The sequence below is a fragment of the Condylostylus longicornis genome, unplaced genomic scaffold, assembly GCF_029603195.1.
Source record: "Condylostylus longicornis isolate FDR11 unplaced genomic scaffold, ASM2960319v2 ptg000107l, whole genome shotgun sequence".
In the NCBI taxonomy this organism is placed as follows: domain Eukaryota; kingdom Metazoa; phylum Arthropoda; class Insecta; order Diptera; family Dolichopodidae; genus Condylostylus; species Condylostylus longicornis.
The window spans coordinates 811,860-838,796 of record NW_026578075.1 but is presented as its reverse complement, the minus strand read 5'-3'; the positions used below and the strand labels follow the sequence as shown (position 1 = coordinate 838,796).

The 26,937-nt window shown below is 23.7% G+C and overlaps 4 protein-coding genes across 4 annotated transcripts in view; all 4 read right to left on the bottom strand.

Annotated features, from left to right (window-relative positions):
- Positions 1–9,276, bottom strand: part of LOC129614247 (serine/threonine-protein kinase haspin homolog) — a 50,083-nt gene extending 40,807 nt beyond the window's left edge. Inside the window, exon 1 of the mRNA XM_055528738.1 lies at positions 9,263–9,276. The gene's annotated coding sequence lies outside the window, so the exon portion shown is untranslated. The remainder of the gene's footprint in view (positions 1–9,262) is intronic.
- On the bottom strand, positions 7,609–19,284 carry LOC129614405 (uncharacterized). The gene is made up of 3 exons (XM_055528992.1): positions 19,000–19,284; positions 18,333–18,532; positions 7,609–7,665 (listed from the first exon to the last, which is right to left on the bottom strand). The coding sequence occupies exons 1-3, from the start codon at positions 19,133–19,135 to the stop codon at positions 7,609–7,611; spliced, it is 393 nt and encodes a 130-aa protein (XP_055384967.1). The 5' UTR covers positions 19,136–19,284.
- A 620-nt stretch (positions 19,285–19,904) lies between these two features.
- LOC129614404 (putative uncharacterized protein DDB_G0282133) lies at positions 19,905–26,352 on the bottom strand. Its single transcript, XM_055528991.1, has 4 exons — positions 26,107–26,352; positions 25,343–26,040; positions 19,971–22,938; positions 19,905–19,914 (listed from the first exon to the last, which is right to left on the bottom strand). The coding sequence occupies exons 1-4, from the start codon at positions 26,337–26,339 to the stop codon at positions 19,905–19,907; spliced, it is 3,909 nt and encodes a 1,302-aa protein (XP_055384966.1). The 5' UTR covers positions 26,340–26,352.
- On the bottom strand, positions 23,612–24,275 carry LOC129614249 (cytochrome c oxidase subunit 5B, mitochondrial-like). The gene has a single exon (XM_055528739.1). It carries the CDS (start codon positions 24,117–24,119, stop codon positions 23,757–23,759), a length of 363 nt encoding a protein of 120 aa, XP_055384714.1. The 5' UTR covers positions 24,120–24,275; the 3' UTR covers positions 23,612–23,756.
- Positions 26,353–26,937: the final 585 nt, after the last annotated feature.

Here is a 26,937-nt window from a genome sequence, read left to right as displayed (position 1 = left end):
TATATATAAAATTATATATATATATATATATGCACACATTTACCGTACAATATATATAAAAGAGATACATTGTATTGGAAAACTTTCTATAATATATTATTATAATTTTTAATTAATACAGCTATAATATAACATACATAAGAGTTCTCATATAAAAACTTGATATAACTGAGAGAAAAAAATGTAAAAAAAAAAAAAAATTTTTTTTTCTTAATTCGAACACGTCATATTTTTGCCGCTAGCATAAGTCAAACAAAGCTAAAAAGCGTTTCTTTTTTTTTCTTCTTCTTATGAACAAATTTAAAAAAAAATATATACATATATTATTATATATAAAAATTTCTCCTTTCTATTAACAAGTATGTGTGTACATTATAATATGTATGTATTTTCTTTCAAAATTTTGACAAGCCATTTTTGACATTTTAAAACATAATTTTTTTACATAAGTGTCAAAAATTTAAATGAATTTCTTCATATTTTTTTTGTTGCTTTCATGTTTTCTAAGTTTCTAAGATAAAATACCTATATTTTTAGAGAACATACAATTAAAAAAATTAGTTATATATATATATATATATATATGTATATTTTAATTACATATATGTAACTAATCGGACACTATATAATTTTCCATCTAATTAATAATGAGAAGACCTGTTAGAATTTATAAATATATATTAAGTATATATATGTATATTTACACATTAACTTTTCATATAAATTTATATGTTATGTAGTACATATAGGTTTTTGGTGGATTTAAAAAATGTTTACTCAGAATTTTTTTTTTAAGTTTGAAATCCAATTAAATTTATAATAGATATACATATAATTTATTCATTTAATTTAATATATATATAACCTTTTCATACATATATATAACAAATATATTTTCTAATTATAAAATTAAAAATTACCTTTTTCTTATATATATAAAATTCTCTATTTTCTTTATATTTCTTTTTCAAACGTAATTTATATATAAAACACTTTTTAATTATTTAAAAAAAAAAATTTTTTTTATAAAACGAAACAAAATTAAATTTGTAAAAATGTTGTTTTTTTTTTATAAATTTTTGATGAAAATAAAAAAAAAATTGAATTAAAATAAAATTTTTATAATAAAATCAAGGATAAAATAAGAGAAAAGTAATTAAATAAAAAAAAAAAACAAGAGAACCCAAAATGAAATAAAAAAAAAATAAAATTAAAATAAAAAAAAATTAAATTGAAAAAATTTTTTTAATTTTTTTTTATTTTTATCTCTTTGGATGCCTCTAAATTAAATTTTCGAGTAATTTTTTTTTTCTGTGTAATTTTTTTTTTGTAAAAAAAACTGTGATTTTATTTTAAATTAAAACTTTTTTTATTATTTTGTGTTTTCTGGGAAAAATTTATTTTATTATTTTATTTTTTTTTTTTCGAAATTCCTTTGAATATTGCGATTAATTTTTTTCTTTCTTTTATTTTTTTATTTTTTCCGCTTTTATGTATTTTTTCCCCGTTTCCAAATTTTTTTTTCTTGTTATAAAATTTATTGAACTTTGATTTTTAATTTTTATTTAATTTGTGTAACTTTTTTTTTAATTTTTAATTAATATTTTTACTTTAATTAAAATATTTGATTAAAAAAAAATTTTTTCCAATATTTAATTTAAAAAAAATTTCTTTTTTTTTTTTTAATAATTACACGCAAAACCCAAGCCAAAAAATTTTTTTTTTTATACGAACGAAAATAACGCTTTTGACGCTACTGCTATAATGCCAAAACGAAATGAAAATCAAGTTTTTGAGATGGAAAAAAAAAGAAAAAAAAAAAACAAATTTCTTGACTTTTTTTTTTTATTGTGTTGGTTTTCTTTTCTTTGCCTATGTATAGGTGAGAATGCAATGGTGTAAAGAGAAGTTGAGGATAGTACATCAAATCGAAATAAATTTGATTAAGAACAATCTCTTAAAGCAAAATATTAAATATAAAATGGTCTGAAGAGTTTCTGACATAGACAGTTTTTTACAAATAGAAAACATTATATTGATACAAGCAACTTTATTCGAAAAATAACAAATGTATTTATGTTATATTAAAATCTCATTCACTCTTTATGCATTGTCAATTTCAATATAAGTATGTTAGTCTTTCAACAAATGTTACATTACATTGAATAGCTAAAAAAAAATGAATGATGGTTCATTCACCCACAAAAATATCAAAAGAGAACAATGGGATGTCCAGACGGCGCAATATTTTTTATTAATATCACGGAGTTCCAAACTTTACAATAAAAAATTTTTTTTTAAATATTCGATCTCCGGGATTTTAATATTCGAAATAATATACCATACATTTTTTACTCACACATATAAATCGAATATCATTCGATTTCAAACAACATAAATACATATATTTTAATTTGTTCACAAACACTTAAAAAAAACATTTATTCAATATATAAGCATTTATTTAAAACAAGGACGCTAATAAAAATATGAATGAGATAAAAAGAGAAAACAATATATTTAAGTTGACATATCTTAAGATAAAGAAAAACGTTTACAAGTTCATAAAATTTTTTTTTTTTTAATGTTCATTATATATATATTTAAAAATTTGTTTTTCTTTTTTCGCTGTAATTATAATTATATGTCGTACATATTATTATATACAAAACTATATGCCCAAATTATAATGAACGAAGAAATAACATCTCGTATAGTGTATAAAATTATGACATTACAAAAAAATCTAGATCGGGACATTGTTTTTTGCGCTCTCATTTTAAAAACTTTGATAGTTTATTATCATGCTGAAATTTATTTTAAAATCCCTGCCCAATTATATTAAAAGTAATATTTCTATCATATTTTGTTCGCTATCATATCGCTTACTTAAAAATTTTACAACTACACACACACAGTTTAGAATTTTGTCCCGCAATTATGCAAGGACTTGTTATAATTCAAAAACTTATTCAACTAAAGTCTCTTTATATTACTTTTTCTTCTCTCAATGTCCAGATCTATTTTGTATTTTATAAAAGCAAAAAAACGTGTGTATGTATACATTTCTTTGATAAGAGTAATTTGAGAACAGTTTTTATTCTCACGAACACTTTTGATGTGTATGAGTGTTTATTTAAATATGTATATACATCTACATAATGTAAGTATATGCATAAGTTTTTTCATTTCTGCTTGAAAGCAAAAATTGCTGCCAAATTTTTGTATGAGGTAGAGTTTTTAATTTGATATTTTCAAAAAAAAAAAAATTATACTCGTTTGTTACGAAAAACAACATTATTTTTAAAAATGTATTTAATATAACCCTTTGTATGTAAATATTAAATGTCAATTTTTGACGAAGCTCATGTGCTATCAAAATCAAATGATATTCTTAAAACCTGTCAGAAAAATGTGCAGTATGACATGTGACGCTAAAATAATTGCGAAAATTTTTATAGTTAAAATGTATCACGCATTCATGTATAATGTATTATTAACGTATAAAATACTTACATATATGTATGTCATATTTTTTTTTGAAAAAAAATTAAATGAAATAGTCGTATGAACTTATAATTGTGCGTTGTATAAAAATGAATACAGTCATAATACGTAGCATATAGACAGTTTTTTTTAGAGTCTTCAGGCAAAAAAATCTGTCACTATAAATTGAGCATCGTTAATTTTAACTAAAATAAATTTTGTTGACATAATATTACCTCAATTTTGAAATTTTATTATATATTATAAATTTGATTAATATTTTTCTGAAATAAAAATTTCATTACCGAATAATTATTATTCAGTACAGTAGTATCAGAAAACTATTTGTTTAATTATATAGTAATTTAAAAATTTAATATACGCGCTAATAACTGTCAGAATAGCGCGTTAATATAATTTAAAACGAAACTTTTGTCATAAGATACATTTACAAACATTTGAACATAAACATATAATTAAATTGCAAAAAAAAAAAATTTTTTTTTCTTTTCTATTTTAGAAATCGCATCGACAAACTTTTTGTCTTTATTTCTATGTTGTGTTTTACTATTATTTTTATATTAAAGTAGTTTTCTTTTTCCTTTATGTAATAAAATGAAATCACGGAAAAATTGCTATAAACAAAGGAACAAAGAAAATATATTGGAATTTCTAAAAAAAAAAAAAAAACTATTATATTTATGTATATATGTATACGTATATATATATGAATATATATTGGAATATATGAAGGTAAATGTATGGGAACAAAAAATATATGTTTGTATCCCGATATATAATATTATGCTTGCATAGAATCAACAAAAATCAACATAAAATAGTGTAACTATACATTCATAGATGGAACATTATAAATGTAGTATGCACATGTATATTTTTATACTAAAGCAATTGTAACAAGGTAATATCAGTTATAAAAGAAAATTTCATGAAAAAAAAAAACAGAAACTAAAACAGCAAAACACAAATGTAACAACGAAGAAAAACTTGATGGTGAACTTGTGGATCAAAGGAAATATGGAAGGATTATAAATGACTTAAAAGAAAAAAAAAGAAATACAAATACATGCAAAAACACATACATATCTACTTTGGTAGACTATACCTACATACATATTATAATATAAAAAAAAAACGATTGCAGATAGTAAAATTGAATGGGACAACTATCAGTTAATTGACATTATTATAGAATATGATCTTCATACCACTAAGCTTTTGGAAAAATTTCATTTTAATTTGTGCATTATGTACATATATAACACACATTTAATAATTTCATTAAAAAAATAATTTTAAAAACGATTTTAAATAATAAATATTAAAAATGAAGATCGAATCGTTAGGTTAAATTATTTAAATTTGAAACAAAAATTTAAATTTGCCTAAAAGTATGCAAAAAAAGTACGTGTCAAAAAATATACTTTTAAAATTGTCTTAAATGATTTTCTAAATATATATTACAAATACTTGATAAAAATTAATAATTGCCTTATTGTTGTAGACCGTTTCATAGTATGTCAAAGTTTTGACGAACATATTAATCATGTCATTCGTTTGATTTTGCAAATAACAATCATTTGCAATTAAACAATTTTCGCAAGTAACATTTTAAAAATTATTTCAATAAAGCGGAAAATTAAATATTTCAAAATTAAAATGTTTTCTTCATTATTCATTTTATCACATAACATACTATAAAAATCTTTTATGCATCAACCTTTAAAGAAATACAAAAAAAAAAAAAAACTAAAATAAAAATGAGTTGCTTTGGCAACTTACATTATATTGGAATTTATGAAGCGTATGTTATGCCCCATTGGAATTCATGATTAACGTCAGATGCACTCATTCAATATACTGAGAAACGGGCCATATTATTAACGCGAAGATAAATTTATAATACCTAACTCATCAAACAAAATATGTACAGCTACACAAAAAAATGAAAAAAAAAATATGATAATATTGGTATATTGTTGCTATTGGTAACTAACTGGTATATCCATGTTGTTTTCAAAGATCTTATAAGGGATCTTTTTTATGCCATGCTATTTTAACTTTTTATAATTGTATACGTTTTCTTCTTCTCTAATTAGATTTTGGTTTTCTAATTTGTTGTTTATAGTGTTTCGCATCCAAGCTCTTAACTATTAGAAAAATAATGTTTGCCATCTTTTCTTTTCATTTATAATATATATATACACGAGTATATATATCTATTTTTTTTTGTATTTTGATTATCTTATAGCAAATAAATTTTTTTTTATTTGTTTACTATAGCATAAAAATATATTTATTTATATATGATTATTTTGAATCAAATATTGGTTTTTATTATATAAAAGATCGTTAGAACAAAAGAATATTTACTACATTATATTATTATGCATGTTTTCTGTTATATTTTCATGTATATATGTATATATAACACAAAAAATTGCATAAAATCTCTCTATTATTTTACAACCTTTAACTATTTATTGTTATATTATTATATTGAATTAGATTGTTTCTCCAAAAAAGGTTTTGCAGTATATACTACATTTTTAGTATAATGTTTTATGTTTACAAGCCTTGATATTGTCTTTTTTATTAAATTTATTGAAAAACTATAACAATATATATATATACATACAAGTATATGTAGGTATATAGAAAAATAATGCTATTGTTTCAATATTTTTTTGATATATTTGGTCGTTTTGAACATTTGAAGAACATTGAACTTTAAGAAAACTACATAATAATATTGCTAAATTTAATATAATAATACTAAATTTTAATGTTAAAATTATATATTTTTCTAATGGTTTTAAATATATTTCATTATACCTAAGACAATATTTTGAGATATTTGCAAGTATAATATAAAAATATATGACTTTGAAGGGTGAAAAATACTTGAAGCAAAACTCTAATTTTAAACAAGCAATATACAAATGATAATCAGACTAATCTTGACTAGAATAATTTTGCAATTGACTATGCCAGCAAAACAATTCGTTATACTCAATTAGTCGCATCATTTGATCACTTGATCAATTAGTCGCATCGATTTTCTATCACCTCAAGTGGTACGACTAAAAGAATATAAGTGAATGTATAGCTACATAATTTTTATTTAAAAAAAATAAGTTTGGTTTTTAATCCATAGTAAAAAATTATATTTTAACTTAAAACTATTATAATGGAAATAACGAAAAAAAATTTCTATTCAAAAAACAATAAAGTATACTTCTAATTTTTAATGATAATTAATTAAGAAGAAACTAAAACTATTAGGATTTTTCTACATTTAAATAAATCACAAATCAGAAATCAAAATATTTGTGAATTTGTGAACAAAGAAAAATAAATAAAAGGCAAAAATTCTGTAATATCATCAGTGTAAAAAACAATAAAGGCAAATTAAATCAAATTAAAAAAATATAAAAAAAAAAAATCACTAATTAATTCGCAGACTGATTGTAATAATCTTGAATCCAAAAATAGTTTTTTATAATAAAAAAAAATTTACAATAACAAAAATCTTTTTTTTTTTTTAAACTATAAAATTTATTGCTTTATTAAATGCGGCTAAGACACATTTAGAATAGTTTTTCTCAGTTTGTAAAATTAAGACAATCTTAGTAGGTGATTGAAACTGCTGTAATTTTTGAATACACGTTATAACCAACTTGTTATTCCATAGTTATTGACATTAAATTACTTAACAATAATAAGGATTTTCCGTTGTCGGATTTGTTACTATATAAATTAAACGTGTTCATTAAAAAAGAAAAATCACTAAATTCGAGAAATGTTTCCAAGAAAATTTTAAATGATTTTTATCAACATTGCTAGAGCCATACATATATATTTCATTTAATTAATTTTATATATTGTATTAAAATAAATATTAATATTTTTTTTTTTCAGGAGGAACGCGAAAACCCGGCGTTCACCACCTACATACATCTGATGTGCGGATTTTACAAAAGAATAGAAATATAGAAGGACTACCGAACATTCAAGCTCCACAGACCAATAAGGATTTAAACATGAGTAAAGCTCAAGACAAAGAAAGTGATGATCAGAATGCTAACATACACAAAAGGATTAGCCAACTGGAACAGCTCTGTGTGGCTTTGAAAAGCGAGGTTCTTCAACTGAGGGCTGAAAATGAGAAGCTAAAGAAGCATACGCAAATTACAAACAATAAGTCTAATGTGGGCAGTCATAAAGAAAAAGATGCTGCACCACGAGAAAAGCAGGTGAGGTCAGTCTTGGACGCCTACTCAACAGATGAGGAGGAACTCGCCAGAGAAACGGATTGGATCCTAAAGCAAAAGAGGTCCAGTAAAAAAAGAAAAGCGGAATCATCTCCGGAAGTGGTTCAGGTGATGACCAACGCTGAGAAAGCGGATGTTCCTGATTGTAAAAGTCGAGGCAATGTCACGAAAAACTCTAGGCCGCCTCCAGTAGTCGTAAGTAATGTGGTTGACTACAATAAAATAGAGTCAACATTAAAAAATAAGGACATCAATTATAAGGTGAAAATGATGAACAACAATCAATTTAAGCTTATTGTAAATTCCGAAATGGACTACAGGAATCTTACCAGGGCCATGAATGGATCTGGACTAGAATGGCATACCTATAAGAACAAGCAGGCCAGACCAATAAAAGTCATGGTAAGAAATCTTCACCCCAGTTGTAAACCGGAAGACATAAAAGAAGACCTAAGCTCTAGGGGTTACAAGATCTTAGAAAATATTAATATAAAACTTGTAAAATAAAGATATAAAAACAAAATTTCAAAATAAATATGTTGAAGTAATCAAAAAGTTTTATGGTTGAAATTAGATAGAAAATGCAATTAGATTTGTTAAATAATTTTTAAGAAATTCTTGATTATTGCAAAAATAATTCAGGTTCTTGACATCGAACAATATTTCAATCACATAATTTCGATTTCATTAAATTAATATACATACATATATTCATATATGTACGTACAAGTTTATACAATTTTTTATAAATAACAGGAAAGAAAAGAAATTAAAGCAAATTATAGCTTTTGTTTTTCAAATTCCCAAAAAAAAAAAAATCTATTAGTTGACATCTCTTATAGTAGGTTCATTAAACATACATAAACATTTATTTCATTTTACAATAATCTGGTTTCTTCGGAAGTAGAATAAGTGGCCGTAATTTAATTCAAATCTTTCAAAAAAAACAAAAACTAATTTCAAAATTTAATGCGAAGACTTTTTTTTTTCATATATTCTTGAATATTATAATCAAATTAATAAATTTTATTTAAGTATTTTTCTCTTCTATAATGAATGAAAAAACTGAAATCCCCAAAATATTAAGAATTTATTTAAATAAATATTTTGCCATATGTAGAAAGTCATAGTAATGAACTATACGCAAGTAACAATTTATATACAATAATAACGATTTCCTTAATTAAATTAGTCATAATTAATTTTCTTTTATGAATACTCGTATAACTATGATTTTTTTTTTTTGGTTTTTTTAACCCATAGTACTATGACCTATGATTTTTTGTTTTCTTTCATTTTATGATTTTCTAATATCATTATAATGAAACAAGTTTCTCCAAACACGAACACAAAAAAAAAATTATAACTTTAAATTTTTCTAACATTTTTTAAGAAATTCTTTAATCAGAATCTCTTCTTCATCAGCAGCAACAAACAGTGGTTCAATTACATCAAAATTACAAAAAAAAATATTATAGAAGTAGAAAAAAAAATGAGAAGAAAAAACAAATTAAAACAGTATGTATATGGGTTGGAATAAAAAACAAAAATTAAAGTGAGGTGAAATAAGGTAAGATAGGTAATTTAATACACAATATAACATAGAAATCATCATTAATTTTAACCCGAAAATTAAGAAAAAAATTTTTTTTTTTTTAAATAACAACACAAATTCAGAATTAACCCACTAGGTTATTATACGTTCAACAGGTATATGTAGTAGCTATAAACGTGAAGAATTGAATACGTTGTTCAGCATTGTTTAACATGTCAACAATTATGAAACTTTCAGTTCAATGTGAATATTTTTGTTTTTTTTTTAAAGAAAATTGAAAAAAAAATCAAATTCAATTAAATGAGAAATGAAATACGCCTTAATCTACAGAAATTTAGTTTGGAAATCGTATTGGCCTAAGTCGTAAGAGTTCAGCTGCATATAACTACGAAAAATACACATAATTCTTCTTTAATAACAAATTTATATAGGGAAACAATTTACAAACAATCAAAACTGACCAATAAAGTCATAAATAATCATACAAAAAAAAAACACAAAATATTTGAAATACGAGTATTCGTAAAAATTTTCATTTAGACTGAATTTTATTTTGTATAATGTACTAAAAACAAAAATTACTAAATATTGTGTGACTAAAATTGATTAAAAATTGTCGGTAATCACAATTATATATCAGCTCCTGCGCTCTATAAACTTTTTTTGGAACAAAGAGAAACAATCAACTCTGAACAATCACACTCAATTCGTTAACATGAGAAATCTTAAAAAAGTACATTTTATAACAATGTTTCCAAAATTATTTAATTGTTTACCAGCATTTAAGAATTTTCATTTTTCTCATTTTTAGCTCTACTTCGTTGTATATATTAAAAGAAAAATTATTAAAAGCAATTATAATCTAGTTAAATTTTGTAATTGGTACACACGAGGTAACAATTGGTACACAAGAGGTTAATCAACTTTTAGGCAAAAAAAGAAAAAAACAATAAAAATTATTTTAAGAAAATCTACGGAAACTTAATTTTCAAAAAACAAAAAATTGGTGGTGACTTTTTTTTTTTATTACTATTGTTCTATGTTCATGCATAGGGCCACAAAAATCCAAAAAAAAAAAATTGTTATTTTTAAATTTTACTTTAAATAAGGCAAAAATAAAAAAAAAAAACAAAGAAAAAAGTTGATTCACTTATATTCACTTGTGAATTATTTTTGCCAAATCTTATACAATTTTTATTATATACATATATACTCGTATACAAGCACATACAATAATAAATATAAATACAACAACATATTACATGCTTGTTGTTTGAATATGGCGGGATTTTGAACTCCAAGCTCTTCTTGATACATGAAATTGTATATTATCTCAAAAATAATATTCTTTTTTTTCTTCCTCTTTTTTAAAAAAATATAAAATAATAATAATATATGTACGAGAATATAAACCGTCATATAAAAGAATAGATAGAGAACATTTTCTTTGAAATTAAACTAATAAAACAAATTAAAAATAAAAAGAAAAAGAGAAAAGAAATGTAAAGAGTTGAGCGCAAAATACAGAAAAAAAAAATTGACTTTTCTCACCTTTTACCACCATATATAATAATAATAAAAGCATAACGTACCATAACCAAAAAGGTACCAAAAAGTAAGAAAATAACTTTTTTTTTTTTATTTTTCTTCTCTGGTTCTTTTTTTTTGAATTAACGTTTGAATTCAAACTCAACAACAACAAGTATTCTAAAACATAATTGTAAATTGACCGGCAGTTAATAAAAAAAAAAAATATGTATATGTAAGTATGTTTGTACATAAATACAATATTATTTATATTGTGTGTGTTTATGTAAATATAAAGAAACTATACATGTGCGCAAGGGTGTTGTGCTACAATGAACTGAATCATGCTGTGACAACAGTAACTGTTATGCCTAAGATATCAATTTCTATGTAGGTATTCTGTAAGAAACAATTTATGGTCATATGAGTTGATTACATCTGGTATATAAAAGTCTACGTGAATTTGCAACAAACTAGCAACTACATATATAGAAATCTTCAGTCTATATAGAATGCAGATCTTTATTCGAGACTCATCTACAAATTTCACCTTATGCACTTTTATTAAGTGCATTACCACATGTTTTCCAAAAAAAAAAAATAAAATATTTTTTAATATATTCCAAAATTAAAGCCTTTCACATAGCACTTACATTTAAAAACAGCAATTTCAGCTGAATCACCCAGTATACTATACAAGTTTAATATATTAAGAGCAAAAACTGAAAAAAATTAAAAAAAAATGTTTTTGTTTTAAGCCATTTTTAATTTTTTTTGTTTTTTGCTCTTTGCTCGCTTTCTTGCTTTCTTATAGTTAGTTACTTTTGCCTGCTCGCTTACTTGCCTCACATTTTATTATTATTATATTTTTCTTTTTAGTTTTTTTTTTTTTTTTTGCTTTTTTCGTTCTTCACCTTAAGAAACTTTGGCTATTACTCTGTTAGTAGGCTTGAGCATGACTTGATTTTACCTGAGAATTACATTTTGGTATTGTGTTAAGTCATGAGAGCAAGAAGAAGAATTTCAGTTTTTTTTTTGTACCAACAAGCAAAGAGAAGAATGAAAATATTTTTTTTTTCTTTTTTTGACTTCAGAAAACCAAAGGAAATTATTTTATAAGCAGGTGAATGAACGCAAAATTCTACAGTCTTTTTTTTTTCTTTGGTTTCGTTGAACATTTTAGAAAAAAAAAATGTTTGATTTTGATGGTATGAGATGAAGTTAGAAAATAAAGTATAAGATGAAATTAGAAAATTTTGAATTCGATCTCAGTAATTACTAAAAAGGAAACGGCTAAAACAAAAAAAAAAAACACATTTGATTCGAATACCGGCTTACCTGATATTTTGCAGAGATAAAATATTTACGTTCAATGATTTTTTTTGATTGGATTTTGATGAGCAGCTAGCTTGTGAATATAAAATTTCTAAAATAATTGAATTAATTATAGAAGCATTTAGTTGGTTATTATTAATTGCTTTTATTGAAAAATATATAATTTAATTGATTTGAGTAACGCCATAATAAGAGTTTATTACCTATATTTAATACAAATCGAATGCAAAAAATATAATTTTTGAAATATTCGGAATTCGGCTTTCAACCTTGAATTCGAAAACATTATTTAAATTCGTAATACTTTCTCTAACACATTTATATAATTTATACCTGATACAAAGATTGACAGTAGGTTTTTGAAGTGTCTTTCAAAGTTGAACAACCAACTAACAATTATGAGAGCAACCATTTCTTATAATTATTAATAAATCAAAAAATTAACATGAATTATTTAATGAAAATTAGAACACATGTGTATACAGATATTAAAATTTATATTATGAAATTTAGGAGAAAAGAAATTTAGGAGTTTAATACAAAAAAAAATATTATTTTAAAAAAATTATATTTGAAGACTAATTGCTAATAAAAATTAACAACGCATCAGCATCACGTATTAATAAAATGTACAATACTTAAAAAGATATGGTCACGTCTAATATTAATTAAATTCTACTTTATTGAATCCTTCATTTCTTTTTTTCAATTAAATGAATAGAACATCTAATATTTTTTTCTTCTCTTCGAATATACATGTGGTAATTATTTTTCATTTGTTGCAATTTTAAATTTAAATTTTTTTAGGCATGAACTCTAATAATCCAGAATCAAAATTGGAAATTTTTCTATTATATACATTTATTTCTACACTCTTGAAAATTAAAATAAAAATTGCATTAAATTTGAAAATAAAGTTATAAAGTAGTTAAGGGAGGAGGGATAACAGTCAAAAGTTCATCGTTTTTTTAGGTATTGTCCGACCCAGAGCAACATACAATAACCCAGTATATTATAGGTCATTGAAAAATATATTATTTAAGTAACTTAGCCTTTTAGTATTTAATCAGACACTAAAATGGAAATTTGCTGATTTTATCAACTACCTCGATCTTTCTATCCCCTAATTCTTAAATTACATTTGCATAACAATTTTATTGAATATCATGATCAGCTTCTACATACATATATACAAACGTATATACTTATAAATTTTTATTAAATAACGAAATAGAGGCAATTTTTTTTTTTTGTAATTTATATTTTGTAGATATTTTATAAAAAAAAAAATTCTATCGATTCATAGTTTTACCATTTTTTCACGAATTTTTTAATTTTTTTTGTTTTTTAAAACTCATTGCTTTTATTATTTTCAAATTAAAAGAAATTCTAGAAAAGGAAAACCGAAAAAAAAAAAGAAATTAAAACCAAATTTCTGAAAAATGTATGTAAGTATATATAAAGGGAAAAAAACAAGTACTTACATACATAAATAACATATAGAAGATGAGAATAAAATAGAAATAAGAAAAAATACAAAAAAAAAAAATTCTAATTACATATATAAATATTCTGACAAAAAATCATCATCACCATCAACTTCAAACAATATTAATCCGACATTAATTCTATTTATTACAAAGAAATATATTATAATATTGCATATATATATATACATACTTGTATAACAATATCAAATATAAGTATAAGTTTAGATGAAGATATAAATAATATTTCGAAAAAAAAAAATATAAAAGTAACGCTAGCTACAAGAGCTATAGTAACAAAAATAATAGCAATAATAGTTACTTATATAAAATGTTAAATGGTAAAAAAAAAAAAAAAACCATTATAAACTTAAAATACATCATCATTTTAGCAAGCCATCTTTCTCTAACTTCCTTTCATTACATTTTTTTTTTTTTGTAATTCTTTATTTTTACATATTTTCTTTAAAGAATCTTTCTTGTCTTCCTTATTTTATTTTTTTTTTTATATAAATTGAATATACACACATTTATACATACATACATACTTGTGCATATTACAATTTACATACACCATTCCATATACATATACAATTAATGTATGTACTTATTTTTTTTTTAACTATCTTCCTTCTTTGAACATTTATTTTTTTCTTAAATGAATTTAAATCTCACCTGCTTTATAGATGAACTAAAATATACACTGACATTAATAAAGGTGAATTTATATATATGTACACAAAATGTATATGTATGTATATAAAATGTATATAAAATGTGTATGTGTTTATATGATGAAAACAAACTAAATCTAAAATAGGAGCATGTTAAGTGTATTTTATAAGTACTAGAGACATGAATAAACTTAACATATATAAAATACGAATATACATTCAAACATTTAGGTTTTTAAAGGTACGGGTACATACAACAAAATTCAAGATCATTTTCTGTATACCTACAAAATTATTTTCTTAACGTTCGTAAGTTCAATTTTTTCTTCTTATTATTCTTATTTTGTTCCTTCGATTAAATTTAATTTTTTACTTCAAGAATCGAATACTTCTTCGGTTTTTTTTTTTTTGTAAAAGGGCGAATGAAGCCAGAAAACAAGAAAAAAAAAATGAGAAAAAATCACAAAAGTCATTTTTTTTCCAATTTCAAACTAAGACCATCATCATTATTTCTTTTTTTTTATTTTATTCTTAAGTTTTTTTTTTCTTTATTTTGCTAACTGTTAAAGTTACCATAGTGTTCAAAAATTTCTCAAAATTTTTCTGATAAATTAGATGATTATCTGATTTTCCTGATAATTCTGATAAAATTTTTCTCTTAAAAATTTTGTTTTGTTATAAAAGTAGAGGCTTGCAGCACATTTTTACTAATTGGGGTACATCATATTTGTCGACCAACTAACCGATCAAGAAGCAAGAATCATTCAATCAGGAGTTGAGCAAAAGTAATTATATTAGGTAAAATAGGTATTTAAGTTGAAATCTGATAATAAAGAACAGATGTATGCCTCGATCGGCTACAACAACTTTGGCAAAATAATGTTTTTGATAACAATTTAATGAGAATTTTGCATATACAAAAGTATACATATACGTAAATAAATTTGAGGTCAATTTTTTATTTAAATATTTTAATTATAATTATTCATAATTTTATTTCAACAATAGGATAACAGATGGCTATATAGTTTTAAATAACAATATATGAGCACCGAATTCTCACGATTAGAGAAATAATTTTAAGAAAATTTTTAATAATAATTTGGAAAAAAACGTACAAACATTAGAAAATTATAGTGTACCTCTAAAATTTCATCTCAAAATTATTCGAAAAATATTAAAATTTTTAGAAAGTTAAGTAATTAAAATGTGAGTTGTTTAAATAAAGTGTGCTTATAAATTTATTAAGAAAGAAGATACTAACCTAGAAAAATAATATAATAAAAATTAACGAGAATTAAGAATTTATGATACCTTTAAGACGAATAATGCAAAAATCGAACGCATTTTATTAGTTTGGCGTAGATCATTAAATATACAAAAATAAATTGAGGTAACACAAAAAAAGTTAACAAATAAGAAGGGCAATACGTCATTTATTCACATGTATAAACATTTTTTCGATAACATTATAAATGCAAATGAAAATAAGGTTGAAAAACGTACCGCTCCGATTGATTATGTCGTTCTATTAGAAGATTTTTTTTGTACAACTATCAAAAAACAGAATACATAGACTACAAAATTTAAAAAATTTAAGATCTTAAATCTTAAAAGAACATTAAAATTTTCAATATTAAAAAATCATTGTTTAGTAAATAACGCTAATTTTTAGAATCTATACAATTGGTAACTCTATTTGATTAAAATGATGTTCAATTTTCTGATCCTAACACAATTTTTGTATTCGTATTTTCAGATACAATCCTATGTATGATGTATATTCTAGCATTATATATATATATATATGTATTTTATGTGCACGGATGTGTATGTGCTTAAATGTAAAGTTCATTTTTTTTTTTGTACCATTGATTTATTTTACCCTTTTTATTTATTTTTTTTTTTTTGTTTCTTTAAAGATACGCTAACTTCCACGTTTTAAGTCATACCTGTTGGTATATTTTCCAATTTTTCTCTTTTATTTTCTCGTTTTACGTGATCTATTTTATTTTCTAGTTTTTTATTATTTTTTTTTTTTTTGGATTTTTATTCGAATAATTTCTGATCGTCATCATTTGCAGCGTGATTTCTTTTTCTAAATTTTTATTTTATTTTATAATTTTTTTTTTTTTGTATTTTTTCGCTTCTCTTATTAGAATTTGATTTTGTTATATAAAAACGAATAAGAAGAATCTTTAGTATCAGCTCTATTTCTGTTCTTTGATTCTTTTTTGAATCTACATCAGAGTAAAATTAATGATTTCAAAATATATATACATACATGTATATATATATATATATATATATATATGTATATTCACGTAAGTAAAAACTCTTATGTTATTTTAGAATTAGCAAAAAAAAAAATAGATTTTTTTTCTTACTTTCTTTTTCTCCATATTTTATACAAGAATAGATGTTACACCAAAAAAAAAACACAAAGACCATGAGTTCAAATAAGATCGTTGTTTTTTTTTTTTGTTATAATATAAAAATCAAAATAAGTATTAGAATTTAAAAGGGAAGACAATTTATTCTTGCGAAAGAGTGGGAGGATAAAAATATCTAGAAGAGATTTAGCAGTAGAAAAAATAATACCAAAAAGAATAAGAAGGAAGTCAAGCAGTTTACAATATCACCGTAATACCATTTTAAAGAAATTTAAGTTAAAAATTTATTTTATATGAATCTTCTTTATTTTTTTTTTTTGTCTTGCTTTTATCTAATTTCAATAGTGATTTATATTATTTTATTTTATGGATATTGTTAGATATATTTAAAACTTTTTTAAAAAAAAAATATATATACATATATTGTCATTAAAGATTGCAATGGGAAAATTTTTCTATTTTAGAATTATTTGCATATATAAGACGACTTTTTATATTTTGACCTTTAATATTGAAATTTTAACCTTTTAATTCTTACATAAATATATATAATAAAATCAGATCATGGTAAATTTGTCATTATTAGTAGAATTTCTCATGATAACTTCAATAAGAAAATTAGAATTTTAATGGTAACTATAAAGGAACTTAATTGGACAATCATTCGGAATGAAGCAAAACGAATGATTAAAAAATTAATTCAAGCTCTATTTTGCAATAACATCAATTAAAATTTAAAAAAAAAATCCTTGTAATTTTAGACATAAAAATTGAAGAATAAACTTAATCATACAAATATCTTGTAAAATATTATAGAAAATATTTTTAATTATAATAACTGAAATGAACTGGTAATAAAATATTGCATTATTTTTAAATATTACATATTTCAACTTATATTTTACAATATCACTTTTATAATATGTATACAATTAATTATAAAAGCGATATCTTTAAATTGAATTCGATTTTTTAAACCTAATTTATATTAACAAGAAATTTCAGTCAATGATCAAATATATCACCCTAATATTTAAACAATCTACATATATAAAAACATTTTCTTCATCCCATCCCATTAAAATTATATTTTGAAAATCTAAAAGAAAACAAAATCCGGCAAAAAACGCATAATCTTACAAAATGTATTTTTAAAGTACAATATCTAATTGGAAGGTTATACATAATATATTTTTATATAATGCTGGTATTATTAAGATATTAAAATTAAAAAATTGTTATAAATGAATTAAAGAATTTCAATTGATTATATTGGAAAAATAATTTCAATAATACGGGCGATAAATACATAGTTCATATATATATAAAAAAAACGAAACAAATTATTTTATATTTTACAATAAAATACAATAACAAAATTTACAAAAAAAAAATAAATTTGACTTACTTTTTCTTAAAATAGGTAATTGATGCCCTTGTGATACATTGAAATTATTGATTTTATTTCCTCTCTTTGATAGATTACATTCAGATTAATTAACCGAAAAGAACAAAAATTTAAAATTATAAAATTTGATATTTAATTAAAAAATTCTTTATTATAATTAAATTCTACTTACGATAGACGAATTTCTTAATGTTGTTTCATTAATTTCTGTCGTTAAGTTAATCGATTTGGATGCATCTAATGATAAAGTTTGATTTTGAGCTAAAACTTTTGAATTATTGTTTTTTTTATTTAAAATTTCCACATTTTTGCTCATTTGAAATTGATGCTCCTTCAATTCGATCTTTTCTCTTTCATTAGAATTTCCTTTACCTATGTAAACGTATTTTTTTTTTATTATTTTTTTATATTTTTGTTATTTTTGTAACTAATGTTTTAGTAAAAATTAAATTGTTTAAATAAATAATAAATAAAATTTTATATAAATTAAATTTACTATTGTCAAATTGAAATTAATTTCAAAAACATATGTAAGATTTTTTTCTCACAAAAATTCGACAATTATCGAAATTCGAAAATTATCAAATTCAGGTTTATAACAATACCTTCATTATCTTCAATTAAAAAATTGAAATTTCAGAGTTAAAGCAAAAATAGATATGTATAAACTTTAATTCAAGGATAAAATGAAATAGATTACTTTTCGGAAATAGATTACTTTACTTTTTTGTTTTAAAAATGAAGGATATTACGAATTTGGCAATATGCATAATTAGAATTTTCGTTTTAAAATGTATTTGTAAAAAATTAATAAATCTGAGAAAACCTTACGTACATACCTGATAATGATATTGAATTTTTTTTCCATGCACATAAACTTCTTCTCCATTTACCAGGTGGTAGTATAATTTGAACCTTAGAGTCGTTTATTGTACGTTCATTATCACCGTTATGATTTGATATATCATTGGTCATGTCAACTTCTTCATATAATGTTTGATATATTAAAGATTTTTTATGTATAGAATTATGATTTGATTTTTTATCATTAATTAAACTTCTATGGGTTACATGATTTGTTAAATTAACTAGTGTACCACGTTTTGGTAATGACTGATGCCGTAATCCCAATGTGGGTGGACGTGAAAATGTTTTTATTTCATAATTTTCAATATTTTTTATAAATTCATCACGATCAAATGCTATATCTACAACTGAATCATCTTTAGTTAAATTCAATTGTACTGTATTATTAGAATTAGTAACTGAAATACATTTAGAATCTTCTACATTTAATGATTTATTAACTTGAATTTCTGAATTTTTATTAGAATCCATTTCAATAAATTCTTCTGAATTTCCTAATATAAATAATTGTGATGGTTTATTATTGATTTGTGAAGAATTTTTCTGTTTTATTGATTCGCGTTGAGTTATTGTTTCGGATATTCTTTTCATATCAGAAGTCTGTAAAATATTATTATTTAATGGTTCATAGTTTGAGTGTAACGAATTTTTTATTACACTGTTTTGCTTATATTTTTCTTTTTTAATTGAAACTTTACATTTTCTAAGCGTTGGAAATTTTTTATTTTCTTCTCTTTCTTTGGATATCTCCAAGAAATCTGATAATTGTTTTTCATCGGCAGAATTTTTTTCAATTGAATTTCTTGATGTTGTAATACATTCAATTTTCTTGTCTCTTTTTAAAGCAATTTTGTTTTGTTTTCTTTTGAGAAGTTTTCTAGGAGTATCTTTTGGATTATTTTTTAATTTCGTTTCAGAAGTAATTGACCTTTGAATATCTGACCTTTTCACTTTGTCTAAGGATCGGACTTTTGAATTAGCTAAACATTTTCGTAATTTTAAACTTCTATGTCTTACTTTGCGATATTGAAGAACTTCAGGACTAACATAAACAATTGTTTCATTATAATGCATGGATTTTTCTCGATTTTCATTTAATTTTTCTGCTATTAATTCATCTGAAACATTTTGTACTTTTGTGATTTCTACATAATTTTTAGTTTTAATTTTATTAGTCTTAAATTTTGAGGTGTCGCACGCCGGTTTGCTGGGAGACTCTTCTTTCGAATTATCAACTTTTAAAGAACGTAATTTTAATCTTGTTGTCCGAATATTTTTTCTCAATGACTTCCTATTTTGATCTGATATGTTCATAGATTCATTATTCAAATTTTTTTGTGAACCCGTTTCTTGGTTAGTATTTCCAATAGAATATTTTTTCTGCCTTGAATTTCGCCTTTCATGAATATTAGATCTCTTTTCATTTTTATCTACTTCTGAAGGTTTTATCTTCTTTTTGTTTTGTGATTTTACATTAGATAAACTTTTATCTAAATTATGCAAATTGGCTGATATTGGATTGTTCATCTTATCTAAAGGTTGTAAGTTATTTTCTTTTTGATTTTCTATAAGACTAAAGGTTTTTCGACTGTTATTTCCGACTTTTGAAATACGTGGGGTTCTACAAATAGATTTTCTTCTCATATTATGATTTTTTAATGAACGGGCTCTTAATCTTGTCATTCGGACATTTTTTCCAAAAGATTTTCTATTTTGATTTAAGTTGTTAAGAGAATTTTTTGAATTCGTTATTTTTGCGTTGCATTCTGTGGTCAAATCAATTATTGAACTTTCTTCTTCTTGATTTGGTGTTGGTTTTTGATTTTGGTGTTGTGCTTCATTAGGTGGCGCTGTCTCAATTGTTTTTGTATTCTTTTCCTTATTTCGAATTTTCGATTCCGGCTTACAAAAGCTTTCATCTGAATTTTGTAATTTTTCATCTCCCACCACAATTTGGATTTTTCCGCTTTGTGCTACATTTTCCACAATATTGAACGATGTCTCCCCGAGAGATTGGTTTTTGGATTCTTCTTCCGGTTCCGAAACTATATCCATTATTGAACTTCTTTCTTTCGATTGTATAAGATCAGATTTTTGATTCATTTTTGCATTATTTTTTAAAGAAAATTTTTGTCTTGGAGCGCGTTTTTCGTTTACATCAGACTTTTCATTGTTTTGGGCTGGTCCAATAAATTTTGAATTTTTACGTCCTTCATTTTGAGTTCCCAATTTTCTATCATCTAAATTTTTTGAATTAAATAATTTCTTATGGTTTGTATCGTCTAAAACTAATTTTTTATTTTCGCCTTGAATTTGCACATTATATTGAGATTTTCGTTTATTAGAATAGAGCTCTGCAATATTGCTAGTCGTTCTTTTGACACAGCTTTTCTTAATTTTTTCAACATTCAATGAGCGCGATCGTAATAATTTTTTATTTGAAACTGACGATTGTTTTTTCTTTGTTTTTAAAGATCTGTTAATGCTACTTGTAGAAGCTGAAAGTTTGGATATATTTTTGTCATCTATCGAAATATTTTCCACACCTTTATCATCTGGCAGAGAATTTAACATTTCATTATCGAATTTTGATATATTCCGCTTTTTATTGGAATTATGTCGCCTCGTTTCAATTCTTCTTTCGTCATACTTTGTGTCATAAGAGTTTTCTGTTGCACTCACATTTGCAGAGGTGGACGAAGTTATTTGAGGGGGTACGATTTGAATGTTCTGAATTATTACAGGTCTATTACATTCATGATTTGAATTTAAATTCGTTATACTTTTTGATGGCATCAAATGTAACTCAATTTCATTCGCAAATTTTTCTACCTGCTGATCTTCCGAAATATTATCAGCAACACTCATTATGACATCAGATGTTGGGCCAGGATCGCCTGGAACTTCATTTGATTTATTTACATTCACACAAGCCGATGTTGAGTCTCGTGCACTATTTTCATATGAGCTTCCTGTTGAAGCAATTTCATTACTATTAAAAAAAGTTGCAGAGCAAATTAAAGATTTTCTCAATGGAAGAAAATTATTTGTCAACGGAGTAGGCAAACTTCTATTATATTGAGTAACAGAATCTTTTGTAGAGTTTTTTTCCATATTTTCACTTCCTTTTAAAAAATTTGAGCTTTCTCCAATAAAATTAGCATTCCTAATTGTATTAGTTGAATTACTTCGAGCTAGCCCATTCACATTTTTTATTTTCTCTACAGGAAGACTTCTTCTTCTTACTTCATTATTAATTGCAAGGCAATTTTGTAAAAATTTCAACTTATTTATAAATACATTGTTTTCAAAAACGTTAACATTTCTTTTATTTGATTCAGTATTTGAATTCTTATCAATTGCAATATCATCTGAAATTTTAAAATTATCGAATGAGTTTACGACTTTATCAGGATTAGATAGGTTTTCCTCAGTAGTTTGTATTGAATTTAATTGTGAATTGCTATTTTGACTGTTGGATATTAAGTTATCTAAACTTTTTTCTATACTATTGAATTTTTCACAAATATCTGCTGTCGGTATTTCAGCATTTTCTAAAATTGAATTATAAGTATGTTCAATTATTTGTAAACTTTGGCTTATTAATTCATTATTTTGGTCTGAGTTTAAGTCTTCTAAAATAGATAGATTATTGCAATGATCTTCAAATTCCCATACAGTTTTTCCTATTTTAGTTAAGGATTTTTCTAAAACAAATTCTACTTCTTTTCTAGCGGTAGCATTTGCACTTTCATTTAAAGACCTTAGAGATTTTTCTACATTTTCCTCTGTGTCGTTCAGGCTAATTAATGAAATTTGGACACCATTCAAATTTGTTACTGATTTATTCGTACATTTATAAGAATTGGGTTTAGATTTATTAGGTAAATTATTGTTAACTTTTTTTGTTGCTGAAAATAAAAAATGATTTAATTATTTCAAATTTTAATTATTTTAGGATCTACACATCATGTGCAAATAGTTAGTACATATGTTAAATTAATTCTGTTATCCTCTTAATTCGAATGTAGGTATTATAATATGTTTAAATAGAGGGTGATCAAAATATATATACAGAATTTAGATCATTTTCCGTAGGGTCTATCAAGTTTAGATTTCAATTATGTGCATTAACAAGTATCAATATTACCTACCCATATATATGGTAAACTATTGCTCTTATCGAAAATTTGAATTATCTTTGTAGATATGGTTATAGTCACATATATACCTACATACATATGTGTATCAACAAAGCTAGCTAAATGCACAAGAAACTTCCCTTGCAATTTTTCTTAAAGGGAAATGTAAGTACCTACATATGTTGGTTGTTGCCTACAGAAATACTGTTCTTACGTGCGATTTTATGCATGCGTTTATGTGTGTATATATGTATGTACAAAGATTATATATATACAAATTGATAGATAAAATTTTAAAAATTTAGAAAGAAAAAAAGAATATATGAGAAAGTAATTGTGACCTCAACTAACCTCTGAAATAATTTTCAATATAAATTCTTTATTTTCTTAGCATATTTTTCTTTTTTCTAAGTTTTATTATGGAATATTAAAATGCTCCAAAAACAAATCTACATATTTTTATTTCAACTTTTTCGCTTCAATATTTAATTTATTTCGTCTCTCAAGTTTTAAGTTTTTATTTTATAATTATGACTCTTGACATTTTCTACAAATGTTGAATTTAATAAACACTAACAAAATATTTTTTATACAGGTGCCTTTTCAACTAATTTGAACCAATGGCCACATTCACAGCGTTTTGGTGTTCCTTTAGATAACCACATCCACTGTACATATGTTTGATCCTCTTCACATATACATCCAACCAAACGTGCATCAAAAGCTGATGGAATTAAATTTGGACTGTCTTTGGAACCAGCACCCCTTTTGAATACCTTCATATCAAATGGATTATCATTACCAGCTTGTTTTGCCAAAAGTTCACGTTTTTCAATGCCAGTTGCATGTTCAATGGGGTCGTTCATCATTTTGCAGGTTCTAATAGCAGTGTATGATGTAACATTTTTTCTAGATAATCCACTTAAAACTCGTCCACATAATGATGCCATTTTGTTATTTTTGTATTTTATATAAAGATAATGTGTACACTTTGTAGTTAATTTAAAATCCTTTCAGGATTTTGAGAAACGAAAATTTCATAAAATTCCACCAAGCGATTATAAGATTTTTGAAGTGAAAACTTTTGAAGTTTCTCCCTTAAAACATTGACAACCATGGGTACGCATGCATAAGGAATTTAGTTAAAAATTTTACCATTAGATAGCGCAAAAAGAAAATAAACATAAAAGTCAAAATTTTACAAAATACTCTAGTGTTATTTTTTGGAAACTATTGTAATCATAAAATTTCGTATTTCAAGACTCAGTTGCAAATATTGAGTTTCACATTGCAATAATACGGTTATTAAATCTAAATAACTTATAAATTAATTACTGGATTTGGCTTAATCATAAATTTAAATACAGTATTAATAAATTATAGAACTCAACGTCTGTTAATGGCAACAGATAATAAATTAAATTATGATTATAATATCTAGTTCCAACCTACCTGAATTGATACCTACTAGAATAAATTAAAATTAATGAAAAGAGCTAAGAATTTCTGATGTTATAAAAAATTCAAAAATCATAGAAATTAAATAAATTACGCGTAGATTAATTAATTGATTTTATAAAGAAATTTCGACACTTGTAAATTTTATAAAATTTGTCCAAATTTCCAAGATAGCTGCTGAGCACTTGGCTTTCATTTGTATAATGGTGATAAGTTCTGCATTATGTACTTATTTTTATGAAATAAATCAAGTTTTATTCAAAAATCTCTAGGTTTTAATGATTTAATTACAAAAATTCTTTAACAAACTTGAACTAAAGCTCCCACAGACCTTGCTTCAAACTTAAAATAAATCACCCTCGTTTGAAACTTGTTAACATATTAAAGTAGACTTATAATACAATCGTATTCCTAGACCTATACCTCTTGTATTATTAGCTACACCTACTTATATTGTAAGTTACACACTTATAAAAACCGTCCCTACACATTTATGTTCTATTATTATTTTGCACAAAATCAAGATTAATGTATTTTAAAATTTGAGGCATATACGGTATTTGTATAATATTTATAGTAAGTTTACAAGGTTTCATTATGAACCATCTTACCTCTGCAAACTCTGAATTTTAAAACTTTTATTTCAGTTTGTTAGTTGAAAATTTATATTTGAAAACTATAATAGGATTAATAGACAAAAATAAAACTTACTTACCCTTATCAAAATCACAATGTCTTAGAAGCTTATCACAGTTATCTACAGAGATTTCACCTAAATTTTCAATATGATTTTCTTCATTTGATATTTGTTTTTGAATATTCCTTTTATTTGATTTTTCGTTGTTTTTATCTTCTTCATTTCCTATCACATTCAAAATAGATCGTTTTGCTTTACTTCTTCTTTTATTTAATTCTGATAAATCTATTCTAAAATCATTTTTCCAAATTCGTTTCTTCTCACTACTTGTAATTGTTTTAAGTAATAATTCATCATATTGGAGTGATGGTGAATCTTCTTTTTGAATTGGTGAAATCGTATGCATAAATAATGAATCATTTTTATTTAATTGTGTTTTAGTTGATCTCAAATTTCGTCTTTTATTACATTGTCTGCCCATTTTATTATTTAATGGTGTTGAAGATATTGTTGATTTTTTAACATGATTAATTAATCTGTTCCTATTTCCCCTATTATTCTTATTCATAATATCGTCAAATCGTTTTAAAAATGATTTCCTTTTAAAAATTGGTGTCTTATTTAAAAATGAATTGCTATCGTTTTGATTTCGTTTTGTATTTGAATTTGGGTCAACATTAATTTTATCAGATGATTCATTTGAATTATTTACACTACTATCTAAATTGTAAGATAATCTTACATTTTTCTTAATGATATTATTTTTCCTTAATGGACTGAAATTATGAATTTTGATTTATTTTATTGTATAGTTGCTGCAATTTTGAAAAATTGTATAATACCTTCTTGTATCTATGAAACGATCAAAAGAATCTTTCCAAATGCTATCGTCTAACGTCTTATTTTTTACAATCATTATCAGGCTATCATCTTCAGCATCATTATGATTTCGAAACTTTTTAGTTTCCACAATTGTTTTTAACTTATCCTTCCTTGTTTTGGTGTCTTTATCCTGTTTTACATTAGTAGATTTTTTACGTTTACCCACATATTGTCTCAATTTCATCTCTGGCATTTTAAGTTAAATTTATCAAAATATAAAACTATTTCTGTACAAAATATATATACTACTGCTTTTTAAATTTCTAAAATAAATATGCGTCTCAAATAAATCTGAATATTTCAATAAAATAATTAAAAAATAAAAATGCGTCTTTTTTCTGCTTCCAATCAGCAAACAAAATAATAATTTTGATTTGTCAAATCGTTTTGTTTTGAAATATTTCGGTGCTGCCATTATACATTTTTAAATTATAGTATATTAATAATATTTAAAAATAATATCTTACACAAGATGGCTCTGTAACTAGTTAAAAACTCCTATACTGTCAACAACTACTAAAACACAATGTACAGGGACATCTGTGTCACTATTTTATTTATTTTAAAAACTGCTTTGCTTTAACCATTATAAAGTGCTTCACATAAAAAACTTTCCTGGTGAAATGAACTATTTAGGTCTACAGGAAAAAAGATACAATATCGAATTTTTGAAAGATATTTCAAGTCAAAATGATAAATATAGGAAAAAATTGCAAATTTATCAAATATGTTTAGATATCTAAAAACTCGCATAGATTTTGGTACAAATTTCATTGAAGGATAGTGGATTA

Bases quoted from the DNA above. Each gene is read 5' to 3' on its own strand.
- LOC129614405 (XM_055528992.1), bottom strand. From the start codon at position 19,135: ATGACCAATGATATATCAAATCATAACGGTGATAATGAACGTACAATA. The intron at 18,533-18,999 runs GTATGTACGTAA...ACGTTTACATAG, and splicing joins AAATTCAATATCATTATCAG to GTAAAGGAAATTCTAATGAA. The intron at 7,666-18,332 runs GTAAGTAGAATT...TCTCATTTTCAG, and splicing joins CATTAAGAAATTCGTCTATC to CCCTCAGTTGAAGAACCTCG.
- LOC129614249 (XM_055528739.1), bottom strand. From the start codon at position 24,119: ATGGCATCATTATGTGGACGAGTTTTAAGTGGATTATCTAGAAAAAAT.
- LOC129614404 (XM_055528991.1), bottom strand. From the start codon at position 26,339: ATGCCAGAGATGAAATTGAGACAATATGTGGGTAAACGTAAAAAATCT. The intron at 26,041-26,106 runs GTATTATACAAT...TCATAATTTCAG, and splicing joins CGTTTCATAGATACAAGAAG to TCCATTAAGGAAAAATAATA. The intron at 22,939-25,342 runs GTAAGTAAGTTT...TTTTATTTTCAG, and splicing joins ACATTGTGATTTTGATAAGG to CAACAAAAAAAGTTAACAAT.